This window comes from Lucilia cuprina, chromosome 4, assembly GCF_022045245.1.
Source record: "Lucilia cuprina isolate Lc7/37 chromosome 4, ASM2204524v1, whole genome shotgun sequence".
Taxonomy (NCBI): Eukaryota; Metazoa; Arthropoda; class Insecta; order Diptera; family Calliphoridae; genus Lucilia; species Lucilia cuprina.
The window spans coordinates 24,455,346-24,471,598 of NC_060952.1; the positions used below are offsets into that span (position 1 = coordinate 24,455,346).

Below are 16,253 nucleotides of genomic sequence, written 5' to 3' on the forward strand. Positions count from 1 at the left end.
TCGCAATGAAACTCAACAAAACTAACTCTTATTTAAAAATATATCATATTCCAAAATTTAACGAGGATCGGCCCATATTTGACCTATATTAAGCCTCATTCAGAAAATTTTTTTATCAGTAAATTGCATAAATATTTTGGAATTATGGCAAAATTCAACATAAAAGTTTCTTTATGAAAAATAACAATTTTAAAAATATACTCATGGTGTAGGTTATTATATGGTCGGCCATGTCCGACTTTACTTTTCTACTTGTTGACAACGCATCTTAATTTCAATTGCCATACATCAACGACATAGAACCGGGTTTACCCCATTAACAATGTTACTATGATATCCTAAATTAAGGTATAAAATGTAGAATAATGGAGAATCACTCCATCACAAATATTATTCGATCATTTTAGTAAGTGTCATTTCAGTATTGTGTGTAAATACGTACATTTAAATCTTTTTGTATTAAAGAGAAGTTGATATGTAATAAATAAAGCACTCACACAGAACAAGTCGGGAAACAATCAGAATTCTGCTCTGGGTGCAGACCGTCGTCCGTCATTTTCATTATGGCCTAGTCGTGCTAGCAGGTATTGGAGATGGCGTTGTTACAATCACAGGCCAAATAATTCTTTGCTGCTGGCCCAGCTACAACTTATGCAAAAACAATACACAAACAAATAACAAAAAGACAACCGACCGGAAACAATTTATTTTACATTTTTTTACGAAACACTTTATAAAACTATATCTGTGCTAATTGTATGCATCTTTTAATATATTTTAAACTAATTTTTATCTTAATTTAATAAATTTCTTTATTTTTTCACGTCATTTCACTCCACACATTAAAATAATACTAAATAGTTACCGCCTAAAGTGACAGTAAAAACGTAAAAAAACGTAAATAAACAAACAAGCACCGGTTTCGCAGTAGCAACTTTATATAGAGTTGGAATGTATTTGTATGCTAATTAAGTGACCAGTGTGAAATCGTTAGTATATCTGTGACATATCTCCGGCAAGTAGGCAACCTTTTCCTCTTTGCCTACTTCTAATTACAACAGGGTGTGAAAAATAAATTGTAAATTAATTTAGTATCAGTTACATTGGTTTTATGGCATACTTTTAGGTGTTATATATTTCCATCTATCTATCTATCTATCTATCTATCTATCTATCTACCTATCTATCTATCTATCTATCTATCTATCTATCTATCTATCTATCTATCTATCTATCTATCTATCTATCTATTATATATATCATTATGTTCAAATTCACCAATTTAAAACATAAATGAAAGAAACACATCAATATCTGCTAGATATTTATATATTGTCATCTTATTTGAATATTAAATACATATAACCTTTGTCACATTATAATATTTATTAATTTATAATAATTATGATAATACAAAACTTAATTTTAAGGACTATAGAATGAAAATAGAATACAATATACTAAAAAGAAATTAAATACTACTAAAAAATAGTTAAATTGAGTAAATAATTTAAAAGTTATTAAAAATTCAAATGAACCTACATCAATATCGAAAATAATCACAATAAGAAATTGTTGTTAGCTTAATATAGCTAGACTATAAAATTTAGAAACATTTATTTCAGATTCTCTAATTAACCAAATTAATAATGGTCTTCGTCATAACCGTAGTAATCATCTTCATCACCGCCATCATTAAGCATATCTTTAAGAGAAGAGTATTCTTTTTCGGGTTCTGCTTCCGGTTCAATGTCATCATCTGCATTGACATCTTCCTCATCTAAATCGTCTAGAAATTTAGAAAATTTTAAATTATACAAATATTTTGAATATATTTTACAGTTAACAAACCATTTTCTATTATAACATCATCCGGTTTTTGATCATGTTCTGCCACTGGTAAACCCATTTCAAGTTTTGGAATTTTAGCACTAGGTCCACCTATGGTATAAGCTGGTTTGCCACGACTTAAATGAAAAAATATACAAATCAATTATTTATTACAAAAAATAAATATTCAATTTATCATACCTATTTTTAGTTTTTATGGGCCCTGTTTCGACTATAACAGGCAAGTCTTTAGTCTCTAATTTAAGTTTAATTGCAGTTTCATCATTGTCAATTTTATCTGCAGCATTTTCACTTTTTATTTTAACATCAGCACTGGTGCTGGGTCCACCCTCATTTAGGGACCTCAAAATATCATAATTAATTTTTGTGGAAATTTTCTTTTCCTGCAACATTTTTTCAATAGCTTCACCCGCTGTTGTCGAAGGACCTATCACCTTTTTCCTGGGTTTACGTTTCTTTTTCTCCGGCTTTCCCTCTTCACGCTCTTTGGCCAGTCTTTCTTCTTTCTCCTTCATTTCTTTGAGATATTCTGCATTCAATGCCTTCCACATGGCATTTTTACGATCCGCCTCCTCATGTGTAAGTATATAATTATTGATTTCTTCATCATCTAAGCCCTCTAGATCTAAGTCATCTTCTACTGTAGTATTTTTCGATTTTTCTAATTCTTGCAATTCACTTGCTGTGGGGCGGCACATCGATTCAATGTCCGGCTTGAGACCTTCAATAACTAGTTTTTGTGTATTTGGAACGGCTGGCGCCAAATCTGGATTTTCTGATAAACACTCCTGTATAGCTTCCATATTCGATTTTTCTATAAATGCTGCTGTTTCGGCATCTTCGAAATCATCTTTACCAGTTAGACGTTTAATCGTATTGCGTTGTATTCGTTTAATATCCTGTTCCAATTGTATGTCAATTTCCATTTGCAATTCTGTCAGTTCAATTTCGGCAATCTGAAAGTTTATTTAAAATTAAAACAAGTAGGAAAGTATAGTCGGGCATAGCCGACCATATAATACCCTACACCATGAATATATTTTTAAAATTTTTACTTTTTATAAAATTTTTATTTTTTATAAAGAAACTTTTATGTTGAATATTACCATAATTCCAAAAAATATTTAAGCAATTTATTGATAAAAAACTAAAATTTCTTAATGAGGCTTTGTATAGGTCAAATATGGGCCGATCATCGGTAAATTTGGGAAAAGGATATATTTCTAAATAACGGTTAGTTTTGTTGAGTTTCATTACGATACAAATGGTTACAAGTAAATTTTAGACGTTTAAGTCATTTTTTGAAGGGGGGTTTGTATGGGGGCTAGGGTCAAATATAGGCCGATCCTTACGAAAATCTGCAGTGTCATTTATACATTTAAACTTATTTGTGCCAATATTTAGAGAGGTAGCAGAATATTTGACGTAATTATGGCATAAAAAGTTCAAATCGGGAGGTACGGTTGTATGGGGGCTAGGTGAAATAATGGACCGATTTCAACCATTTTCATCAAATTATCTTGAAAATTGCGGCCTGTACCTTGCGCACAAGGTTTACATGGACAGCCAGCCAGCCAGCCGGACAGACGGACGGACGGACATGTCTTAATTGACTCAAAAAATGATTCTGAATCGATCGGTATACTTTAAGGTGGGTATTAAACCCCCCCCCCCCACTATAGTGGTGTAGGGTATAAAAATCAGGGTTTAATAATGCATATCTTGGAAGTGCTTACATCTTTTATACGATCTCTATCCTTTTTCCTGGCTGCTTTAAAGGCTGGTGGATCTTGTTCAGCTTCCAAATCAACAGACATAAATTCATCTAGAGTCAGTGCACTGGAAGGTGTATCTGCAAATTCTGTTAGCCTTTTACGCAAAGTCGATTCATGGATCTTGACAATACGCACAATGTCGACAATAGTGCGGCTAAACTCATGCATTCGGGCAGCAATAAGAAGGGCTAAAATTAAGAGGAACAACAGTTTAAATTTTAAAATGTTTAACATAATGTAATTAATAGTTTTAATTATATTTACTAGAATTAATAATATTAACTAGAATTAATTAATTTCAACATTAAACATAAACACACCACTTGTATATTTTAACTACAAAATTATAGCGAAAAAAAAATTTTGTTTTTTGAGAGCCTTAATAAACCAAACGAGAAAAAAATTATTAAAAACACTTACCTGCTCCACACAAACCAGTTGGCCTTCTTCCTGAATGTATCGAATCCTTTTTCATACGTTGTACAATACGCAATGCAGTCATGGATACTTCATGTGTTTTTGCACCAAATTGCAATTTATTTGCAAAACGCATTATATATAAACAAGGATCTATGAAAAATGAAAAAAGTAACAAAAGAATTTTTAATGAAAAAAATGTGTTTACGAAAACAAGAACGGATTTATTGATGGTAAATATACATATACATATCCTTTTACAAAGTGCAATATTTCTACAAAAAATATGTTTAAAAAATATACAAAACAACTATCATTCATTTATATCAACAAATAAATAGTAAAACGTGGTTCGATATAGAAAGAATCAAGAAATTTATTTCGAACAAAATATTTAGTACTAAAAAATCAATAAAAATGAAAACGGAATTCTTTAAATAATAAATAAATCAGAGTGGAAAAATATTAATACGTATGTATTTAATCACAAACAAATAATCATATTCAAAGGATTATTTTCATTATATGTAGAATTAATTATGTAAGTACCAAATAGGGAGAAAATAATAATATGAATTTAATATTACTATATAATACAAAGAATTTTTTAATAGAGAAAATTGGTTAAAAATTAAAATTAAATATTTAAAATTTTATAGTAAAAATAACTATTTGTACGTTTTCACCATCAAAAAAGATGGGAGTATATTGTTTTTGTCACTTCGTTTGTAACACATCGAAGTATTCGGGTATATATGAGCTAAAATCTCTCTACGAACTTTTCTGATGATCGGTCCATAATTAACCCTACTTCCCATATTAGGTTCCCTTCAGAAAATTACTTTAACGCTTATTACTGGTTCAGAAATGAGAATACAGCGATGAAATTCGACTTTAAAATTTCTCTACCAACTAAACAAGTTTTGTTTGAACCAAAATCTTTCTACCAAATGTTTCCGAGGATCGGTCAATAATTGACCCCACCCTCTTCAGAAAATAATTTACTTTTTTTGATAGTAATAAATTCAAAGTTTATTTGTAAGGAAGCAATTATTTTCGACAATGATTTGATTTATATAAGATGTATATTGCGGATTACCTATAGTAGAAGAATTGAAAGAACTTTTTTCTCTACATCGAAATTTAATCAAAAACTTTTTTATATTTAGATTTGATTGGAAATTTTGAATTAGTTAAGAATTTCTAAAAATTTCGGTTGCGTGTAATAATTTTCATGAGAGTTATGAGACAACAAAAAGTATATATCATATATATCAGGGTAAATAACCCTAATAGTGCAGTATGTATTTTTTTTATTTTTTACGATTTTTTATAATCTTTCTTTTTTTCAACTATGAAAACCTACAACAAACCAACAATTTATTAATTTTTTTTATAAATTAAAAATTGTCTAAAAACAGAAAATGTATCGAAAATTTTCCATAAATCAAGAGTTTATATATTGAGAAATAATTCGAAAATTTATTCCAAAAATCAAGAAATTATCGAAATAAATTAAAAATGGATCGAAAAGTTTTTATATTTTTATTTTATTTTTATTGAAAATTATAACTAAATCCAAAATATTCTATAAATCGAGAATTTATCTAAAATTCTTTATAAATCGAAATGTGTTCCATTTAATTCAATGAATAGAAAAACTATAAATAATATAATAAGTTTAAGATTAAAACAATCACATGTGATTTAAAAAGGAAATATATACATATACTAGCAAAAAAAAAAAAGCAAGTTCAATAAAATTTAACCTCAAGATCTTGACATTTCTCAAGCACAGCAAATCAATTTATAAAGACTGTGAAGAAATCATCTCAAAGTCTTAGAATAACACGCATCATATACGTTAATTTAAGAAATAAGGAAAAAATGAAATGAGACAAATAATATAAGAAAAACCAAACCAACAGTTAATTTTTATTCAGCATATCTGTAAGTCAGTCTGTAGGTAAGCTCTAACTAAGATCTTGAACCAACATCGTGTTTTGTTTTTTCTATCATTTTATTTATATTTGCCATATCTAAGCAGTATTTTAGTAAATTTGTTTTTACTTTAGCTTTTGTTTTTTTTTTATATTTTACAAACAAATAAATGACCTTGAAATGATGTATCGACCAACAGTACACAATACTCGAACACGTATAACTTAATAATGGATTAAAAAAAGTTAAATAAAAACTTTGGACAAGATTTTTGAACAACTAACAAAAAAAATTGTTCATAAAAGAAGTTAAATAAAAATATTTTTTAAGAAATTGTTAAGAGATCGACTGCATTCAACGAAAATATTCTGCTACAGAATAAAACATATCTTAAAATCTTTAAGAGTTTTAAATGAATGCGATCATTAAAAATTCTAGGGAAATTTCATTAAGCACCAACTAAAATTTATAAAATTTAAGAAAATTAAGTGTCATTAAAGTCATGTTTTATGACAAAAACAAATATTATATATCAATGGATAAGATTACATTTAATATACCAATTTATTTATCAGAGAGTTGTTTAAAGCTTTTTATTAAGAATTTAAAATTTCCCACAAAGAACACATAGATTTTCAAAACTCACTTCAAACTTGCATACTCTTAAAACCACTGGACAATCTAAGCAGAAGTACACTTATACAAATCCCAATATAAACATCTTCACGACAATGATTAAGTATTGTAATAATGAAAATGACGATGATGATGATGATGTTAAAGTTGATAGAATTAAGAATGAAAAAAAAAATAAACAACTAAAAAATTACGTGCTACAAGTAAATTGCAATTTTAACAAAATCATTGAACACAGCAAGCAACAAAAAAAAAACAACTAAAAAAAACTTGAAAATAATTGAATCATTTCAAATTTACAACAAAAAAATTAAAAAAACTTCTACATCAGCAATAGCAACAATAACTAAAAAAATTTAAACAAATCACGATAAAATAGTTTTGCAACATCTATTCGGAATGCCCGCATATCCCAGCAAAAGATTCTTATTCGTTTGTTTTAATTTTGGCGGCCTGTGAAATATTTTGCATTTTTTAAACTATTTAGAATTTTTTCTCCCTTTTTCATTTTTTCATACTGTAGTGTCTTCATAAACCTTAACATATCGGACATTCAAAATATAATCATGATATGTTCGGAATTTTGCTCAGATCTGCATTATTTATGACTAATGTAATACACCATTTTTAGAACTTACAACGTTGGCAGTAAAATGTGCAGAAAATGTCATAATACTGTCAACTTACAAATTTGTCCTGCAATATTTTCGGTAATGCTTTCTCTGACAACGTTGCAAAAGAAAACTTGTAAGTTCAAACGATTATTAGACATTTTCTGAACATTTTACTGACAAACTTGTAAGATCTGATAACCGTGTATCAAGGTCTTCTAGTATTATATAAGATTTCGATCCCAGGACCATTTGAAAATCGTTTTTTAATAGATCTTGCTATTCAGAACATATTCAAACATGTTGTTATATCAAACATTCTCAAAGTCTTTTCAAACCTAAACAAATATTTATTTGACTTATAATTTTGCATTTTTATGCCCTACACCACTATAGTAGAGAGGGTGGTTTGCGCTTGTGCTGATGTTTCTTACACCCAAAAATATTGGTCCTACACCCACCTTAAAGTATAACATCGGCTCAGAATCACTTTCTGAGTCGATTTAGCTATGACCGTCTGTGCGCACGCTGCTGGTCGGAATTTTTAACACAATCTAATGAAATTTGGCACATACTCATCTTTTAACCCAAGGACAAACGCAATTGGTTGAAATCGGTCTATTACTTCGCCTAGGCCCCATAAAACCGTACTTCCAGAAAAGGGCTTTTTGTCTCATAATTAAACACTGTTCACATCAAAATACTTGTCACTTTTCCATGAAATTTGTTTGCTGGGCTACATCTATCTATCGGTGTGCGTGAGTATCTTCACTTTTAATTTCATTTGCAGACAATTTCCTTAAAAAATCATTGTCATTTTTAGGATCTTCATCTTGTTCCTCCACTTTCACACGAATTTTTCTCTTATCTCCAACTCCTCCACGTTTTTCTCCCTTTAAAACCTATTTTCTTAGCAAAAAAAACCCTAAATATTTATATAAAACAAATTTTGTTGCATCAACCAACTGAATTATTGTTCAACAACTGCAACGTAAAACCTCGCCCGCTCTCCCAAAAAAGAAATACTTCAAAAAAATCTGTTAGTACTTCAACTCTATCAAATGGCAATTTGGTAAAGTACTTGACACACTCAGTAGAAAAATGAAAAAAAAAACCAGAAGCGGAAAAAAATTTTTTGTTTATTTTTGTATTCGTAAAAATTTGCTCAAGTGAGTGAATGAAGTGAGTCAGTAAGTGAGTAAATGTCTTCAGTGAACAATTTACGCTGCTACACATCTTAAGCGTAAATTGCTTTGAAAATATTCTTGCAGTATTTTTTTTTTTGAAATTTTTATTTTTTGACTGATATTCCTCCTTTTTTTAGATTTCTATTTCTACTTATCATTGTTGATGCTTGGATAAAACGGGTGTTTCTTTGAGTTGTGTTATTTGAAATTTTGATTTGCAGCAATTATGGTTTCTTATCGGGACATCTTGATAAATCGTACTTGCAAAAATGTTGTTTATATCAAGTGGGAACTATTGTACCATGAGACACATTTTTCTAGGAATACAATACAATAATACAGTCCACTACCATTAATTATTTGTCTATCCATAAGCTCAACTTTCTGTCTATCCATTTTGAAAAAATTGCAAAATTTAACATATTGTACTGAGATCAACATTTTTAATCGTTGGTATAGACCCCAAAAGATATCTTCAATCTCTCACAAAATGTCAGTATCATTTATATCTTGTCGAAATACTCTTTACGTTAGTTGCATGTTTCTGCTTGCAACGTTTTGTGTTACAACAAACTAAACATGTAGTAGTTGAAATAGCAGCTGTAAATACTTGAAATAATAAATCAATGATTTAACCAAATAATTTCTGTGATTTCTAGTTTTAAAGTATTTGAAATGAAATCACAAAAACTACTACTAAACAAATCTATTGTAGAGACTAAATCAAGGTTTATATAGAGTTCAAACGTAATATGTATGGCATACATGTGAAACATATATATGAAAACTTTAAATTTTTTTAAAAATTGTACAATCATTTGAAAGGACAACTTGTAGATATGAGAACCTTGTTTTTTGTGAATTAAAAAATTTATTTTATAAATTCCTTTCAATAGCTTTGCTGCATTAAATGAATTATTATAATTATTTCAGTCCGCTGTAACTGCAATGTACTTTCAACACTGAAATACCAACAAAAAATTAAAACTCTTTAGTATAGAAATATTCAATACAAAAGTCAATGAAGTCGGGAAGAATACATAAAAATAATCAAAACAAAAACAAACAATGTTCGCTTAAGTATTTCTTGAACTTGCTAGAGTTCAAAACTAGTGAGTGCATTCATTAAATTCTTCAATACTAAACCAGTATTAAAAATAAATTTCGATAAAAAGTATACACCTTAAACAAAAAAATGGTTTTCTGATTAATTGTTGTCAACTTTTTGCGTAATGATTTGAAAACACCGAACGAGGAGCAATGAACAGGAAAATGATCTCTCTTTTTATCTCTCAAGACAATGATCAGAGAGAAAAGATATACATGTCTTATGTTTATTTTTATATCTTAAAAATTCTTATAACATAAACACGTTTTTGACGTTAAATTAGCCGGTTAACTTGCCAAACAGTCATATGACGTTACTAGTAAACGGGGATGGAAAATTTGGTACTTTTATAATTTATTTAATGCTCTGACTGTAAATACTTAAAGTGGTCTATGTGCGAGTCCTAAAATATTCAAAAGACTAATTCGTAAGTTATATTAGTCAACAGATCACTTCAAAGACCAGTCAATACACTAGATTGTACTTTTTGACATCACGTCACATTAAGTACTTTTTATAACTTAGACTATTTCAAAGACTAGTCCTTAAACAGGACTAGCCCAAAGACCAGCCAAGTTCTTTAAATGTCTAACGAAATTGTGCTTAAAATATTTTAATAATCTGAGTCTTTAACAAGAGTCTTTAACTAACATAATAATTTTCCTCCTAAAAAAGTACTTTTTGCCAACAACTCGAACAATATAACATTTTCCATACCTGCTGGTAAATATTTTGTTAACGGCATCATTATTGCTGAGAGTAAGTTACAGTGTAGCGTACGTATGTACTCTTACAGTACGAAAATGTACTCTCTCGATTTTAGTGCATTTTTGTGAATGGCCCAAGATCGGGTTCAAGATTTTCTAGCAGGTTTTTTTTTTTTTTGAATTTTTGTTAAAAGTGGTAGTTTTGGTAGTACGAGTAAGCGGTTTATTTATTTAGTAGTTGTAGTGCGTTCGTACGTTCTGACTCAAGGTCATTCTTAGTGATCTCTCAGACAGTTGTTTGTTGTGTTTAAAAAAGATTTTTCAAATTTGTTTTATTCTTAGGAATATTTAGTATTTAAATTAAAGGTGTTTTAAATTTAATAAAAATGTATAATAAAAACTTGTATTTTATTTTAGTAGTTTATTTATTCGGCCACTTTTAAATTGTATTGACTTAGCAAGCGTGTTTTTATAGATCGAATATAACAAATGTTATCGATAGATATTCTGCGGGATAAAATAGTTTTGTATAAAATCTGTCAATCTATCGTTACTTCAATTTATAACCAGACTTACAAAAGAATAACAATTCACTTCAAAGTAGAACTAAGAAGAACCAAAAATAATTTTACTTTTTTAATATGGGTTATTTTTCTATTAAACGTGTCTAATAATAATAATAATAATAATAATATTATTATTATTATTATTATTATTATTATTATAAGTATATTAGTAGTAGTCTTTAATACCACTATTTCAATTTCAAAGAACTTAAAAAAAGAACATACAAATAACGTCTTAAGAATGACTTCAGAAGTAGTGAATTTAGCCTGTGTTAAAATCATCACGTCGTTTTCAGTACTTCCATAGAGTAAATTCTACTTCTTATTTCATCGCCAAGAAATTTAAATTTAATCAGTAATTTTGACTCACCCTAAATGTATATACATATATATGTATATATGTACATATATGATTTTATATATGTACATATATGCCAATACTTTATTGAATAGTGTGAAGCTAATTTTAAATTGTATTTTTTGTTTTTTATTGTTTTAATAATTTATATTCTAAACACTTAATTTATTTAAAACAAAATAAAACAAATTTGTCTACAAAAATATAAAGATTAGTATCTTCTCTATGAGTAAGACAGTAAAATTCCATCCAATCATTAAAATCCAAATTAATAGTTATTATTTAATATTGTTATAGAATAGTGGGATGGTCGTTTTATTTTTAATAAATTTAACTTTTATAATTATGGTTCTCGTCTTAAAATCAAGTTTTGAAATTAATTCTAACACATCCGCATATGATTGATATTTCTAACACAATAATCAAATGACACTGACAGAGCCAAATTTTATTAATGGTATGAAATTAACATATTTATTTACGTTTGTCAAAATTGAAATGTTTAATGTAATGTACATCGGTTAAAGCCCTTTTCCATATTGAAGGCTGTGTCAATAGATAATTCGATTTTGATTTTGGTTAATTTATTATTAAAATAATTAATATTCTAAGCAGTTATTATTTAGTATATGACACTTAATCTGATATTTTTTTTTTGGGGGGGGGAAACAAATAATAAAGCAAACATATTTGATTTAATAACTAACTTTGAACTTAAGTTTGATATTAATTATAACACATCCGCATATGCTTCATATTTTGTAAAGTTGTTTAAAATTAACATGCACATTACAGCTTGTTTAACTAAACTTGTTAGTATTTCTTTATCTATTCTTAGAAATCACGTTTTCAAATTTTATTTTGGAAAGCAGTACATTATTAAATTCTATAGTTTTTTATACTAAAAATAATAAAATAATACCTTTAATATTTTTACATATAATTTCACAATTATCAGAAAAAAAGTATACAACTCGCATAAACAATTTTAAATTTATTTCTGCAACTTATAAGACGAACGGACATATAGATGGACAGAGCATCTTTAAGAATTTAGAATATATTAGGGTTCTATAAATCGACTTTCGAATAATCGAACAATCGACTTTTTGTCGAAAAATGTCGAAGTCGACTATTTTGTTCCAAAAAAGTCGATAACTCGACTTTCGTCTGTGAATAAAGTCGAAAAGTCGACTTTGTTAATAAAAGTCGAAACAAGTCAAAAATAGTCGAAAAGTCGGAAAAAGTCGAAAAGACGAAAAAACTCGAAAACTCGAAAATTGTTGAAACAAGTCAAAAATAGTCGAAAATTTTAAAAAAGTGTAAAGAAGGTCAAAAACTCTAAAATAGTCAGAAAAAACTCGAAAAAAGTCAAAAAAAATAGTCGGATAAAAGTCGGAAAAAGTCGAAAATTGTAGAAACAAGTCAAAAATATTTGAAAATTTTAAAAAGTGGAAAAAAGCCAATAACTCTAAAATAGTCGGAAAAACTCGAAAACAGTCAAAAAATAGTCGGAAAAAAGTCGAAAGAAGTCGAAAATAGTCAAAAAGTCGGAAAAAGTCAAATATATGTAGGGGTCGGAAAGTTAAATAAAGTAGGGATCGGAAAGTTAAATATATTGCAAAATTTATAAAAAGAATGACAAATCACTATAAAAATAAATGATTTGTTAAATAGGGTTCGAAACCACACTCCACAACTGACTTACTGACAGTACCGAACTATTTACCAAGTAATATCTGAAATAAATAAAGCACATTACCAACATTTAACTTTTTTTACCAAAATTCAAATAAGATATAGTAGTTTCAATATTTCCACCGTTTAAATTGTGGTCTAAAAAAAGGAAGAAAATTCCAAATTTATTTCGCAAACTTTCTTAGTATAATTTATATACATATATTTTCAAGGTCCTCCTGTACAAATACAATATGACAAACAAATCTAACAGCAAAAAACGTAATAAAACTTTTCCATAGTTCTGTTTTACATATTCAGCAACACCTTCAAGATACAACTTAGTTTGCTGTTTGTTTTGCGAATATATTTTTTATTTATTTTAACCAACTTGCAATATCAAGAAAAAAAACAACATTGAATAGAGCACAAGAAAATTCTAACACTTAACATTAATTTGATAATCTTTTAAGCAGTAAATTTAATGTTTTTCAAATAGAGCATCAAAAAAAAATGTCAGAAAAAATAACCTTTTAGAATATACGTTTTTTTTTCATTTATTCAACTAAAAGCTGTCCAACTCAGATGATGCTTCTTACGCAGATGCATCCTTTTCTCCTGCATACAATTTATATGGCAAAAACACACACTATACGATGATGATGAAGTAAAAATAAACTAAAATTGTAAATGTTGCATTAGTTAGTTGTGAAATAAAATTAAATAAAAAATTATTTTCAAAGATTTTTTTCCAGAGGGTGTAGCTTGTTTGTTGCAAAGTAGTGTTTGAAAACAGTTTTTCCTATTTACAGCTCAGTATTTATTAAACTTAAATGAATAGCAAATAATTTGTTTCATAGAAAAAAATTTGTTTTAGTTATTAAGCAAGGAAAGAGTTTGTGTTTTTATATAATTTTGAAGTTTTTTCGTTAACTTGCAGAATTTTTATTTTAAATTTTACATTTTACCATTATTATTGTATTTTATGCTACAAAAATATAACAAAAATGAAATGAAAAATAAAAACATTTATGAAACAAATGCACTTGAAAAATGATGATAATGTTGATGTTAGATAAAATTTTTGGTACAGTGGGTTCGACGAAAGAAACAATTTGAAATAAACGATTATTTTTTAAGAGAATTAATACTTTCAAGGTCTCATCAAAAACAACTGTCTGAACTTTAATGAAAGGAAAGACCTGAATATTCTAATCAGAATATGCTGATCAATTAAGATTTCAAGATTATAAACTTTAAACTAACGGTACAATTTCTTCGTCCATTTAAAACCACTGTAAAATCTTCAAATTCTTTGCAAATAGAAGTAAATATGTAAGAATTTAACTAGAAAGTATACATATGTATATCTACTCGTTTTTATTCGTATGGATGATGACATTTGAAATGTTATTTTAAACACTTTTACTAATGGTTATTTAATGCTACAAAATTATCTCAATGTTTTTTTCTCATCTTTATAAAGTCTTAATTTTACCAGAATTGTATATGAAATATGTACATACATATGTAGAATGATAACAAACAACATTCTATACAGTAGCAATATTTTTTATATAGTACATATTTCGTATATATCATTCTATATAATTATTTTCTGAAATATGCATTCAGTCAGTCATCCAACCATTGATGTTGTTGTTGATAAACTAAGTATATGAATGCATAAATTTTAAATTTTAAAAGCTTTTTCATAAACTAAATCTAGAAAAAAATACTGTACTTGATAAAGAAAATATGTACGAGGGATGTTTGTGAGAAAAATGTGGCTTATAGTGCCTTAAATACAGTTTGAAAAACTATAGGGATAAAACATAATAAACCTTACAATTTACTTTTCCTTATGAATTAGGTGGATTATAAACTAGACTATAGCCTGGACTATAGACTTGACTATAGTCTGGATAGGAATGGAGATAAAACTGTTATCTTGACTAGAAATTAAACTATAGTCTGGAGTATGAACTATAGAATAGACTCTATAAGTTTATCGTCCAGATTATAGTCTAACCTATAGTTCAGACAAGACAATAATTCCTAGTCCAAACTATATTCTAGTCTCTCGTCCAAACTAATTTATAGTACAGTATAGTATTATAATCAAGTCCAGGCTCTAATTTAGTCCAGTCTCTTGTCTATTAAAAATATTCAAAAAATTGATTTGTTCGTCTATGAGCCTGGGTGACTTAAGACGTTACTATGTAGTCCTCCCTAATGACATAGTTTATTAGTTTAAAAAGAGGTTTTCGGATTTGATGTATATTTATAAAAGAAATACACTCAGCCCTTTAGCGGACTGAGATATCAATGGCATAATATCTTGTAAATAAGTTTGCAACATTGAATCACTATCGAAAAGCTAATCAACGAACGAAATTTTATTCAAATATTTTTAACCACCATCGAATAATTTTTCTCGTAAAAAACAAACATTTAGTTAATAGTTTACGTTTGTTTAGTTCTAAGGATAATACTAAGTCGTAATATGTACGTATACGAACACATAGTATTTATGGTACTTATGCAGTTTGCTCAAAAAGTAGGAGCAACAAACAGCAATTTAACTGAAGATAATGACGAGATTAGCAAGAAAAACAAATGGAAATTTTACATCTAAAGTATACGAATTTTAGAATCCCTTCTCTTTATTACTAAACCATTGTCAAATTTTTTCATATGAAGTATAACAGACGTACGGTTCAAAAAAGTATACATTTCCATGTATAAAATATTGTAAACAATGATCAGCTGGGCTAATGTTTTAATATTGTATTCAGTACACCCTGGTGATATTTAAATTAAAAAATTGTCCTAAAATGACTTTTGTGTTTATAATTTGTCACAATTTTGAATAGCAATTATTTTAAGTTTTTTTTTACAGACTTTTGCCATTTTAAACCTTACTGCAGCAAAAATTCTAACACTCAATAAAACTATGTACTTTATAACTAAAAATTTCAGTTACAAACAAATCGCATAATTCAAGACTACCAACTGCTTCTGTGTCATTCAACAACGAATGCCACTTGCTGCAGTTAAACTCTTGTACTAAAGTTCAACATGTATTATTAATTACAATTTATGTTCTGATGAAAAGGCACAAATAAAAGTTTTCTTGAATGTTTCAAGAATTTCTTATAAATGTTAATTATAAATGCTAAATTAGAAAGTTTACTTGGAAAAGAACTTTAAAAAAAAAAACTTTTTTTATGGAATGCTTTTTAATAGATTTGATTGGTAATGTTATTTATCTAAACTAGGTCAATTATAATTTGGTAATTAGAAGAAAATTAAACGAACTAATTAGAAATAAGTGATTATTTTAGTAATATTTTAAATTCCAAAGTTAAACTTATATAAAAGCTTTATGAAGAGTTTGAATATACTACTGTTCGTAT

At 27.8% G+C, this 16,253-nt stretch overlaps 1 protein-coding gene across 1 annotated transcript in view; it reads right to left on the reverse strand.

Moving 5' to 3' along the window:
• Nucleotides 1-1,313: 1,313 nt before the first annotated feature.
• The window catches only part of LOC111674859 (transcription factor IIIB 90 kDa subunit), a 42,778-nt gene continuing 27,838 nt past the window's right edge, over nucleotides 1,314-16,253 (reverse strand). Inside the window, exons 4-8 of the mRNA XM_023435537.2 lie at nucleotides 4,047-4,196; nucleotides 3,588-3,814; nucleotides 2,032-2,807; nucleotides 1,852-1,967; nucleotides 1,314-1,789 (exon numbers count right to left, since the gene is read on the reverse strand). Of these exons, the coding sequence (XP_023291305.2) occupies nucleotides 1,644-1,789; nucleotides 1,852-1,967; nucleotides 2,032-2,807; nucleotides 3,588-3,814; nucleotides 4,047-4,196 (1,415 nt within the window). The 3' untranslated portion in view covers nucleotides 1,314-1,643. The remainder of the gene's footprint in view (nucleotides 1,790-1,851; nucleotides 1,968-2,031; nucleotides 2,808-3,587; nucleotides 3,815-4,046; nucleotides 4,197-16,253) is intronic.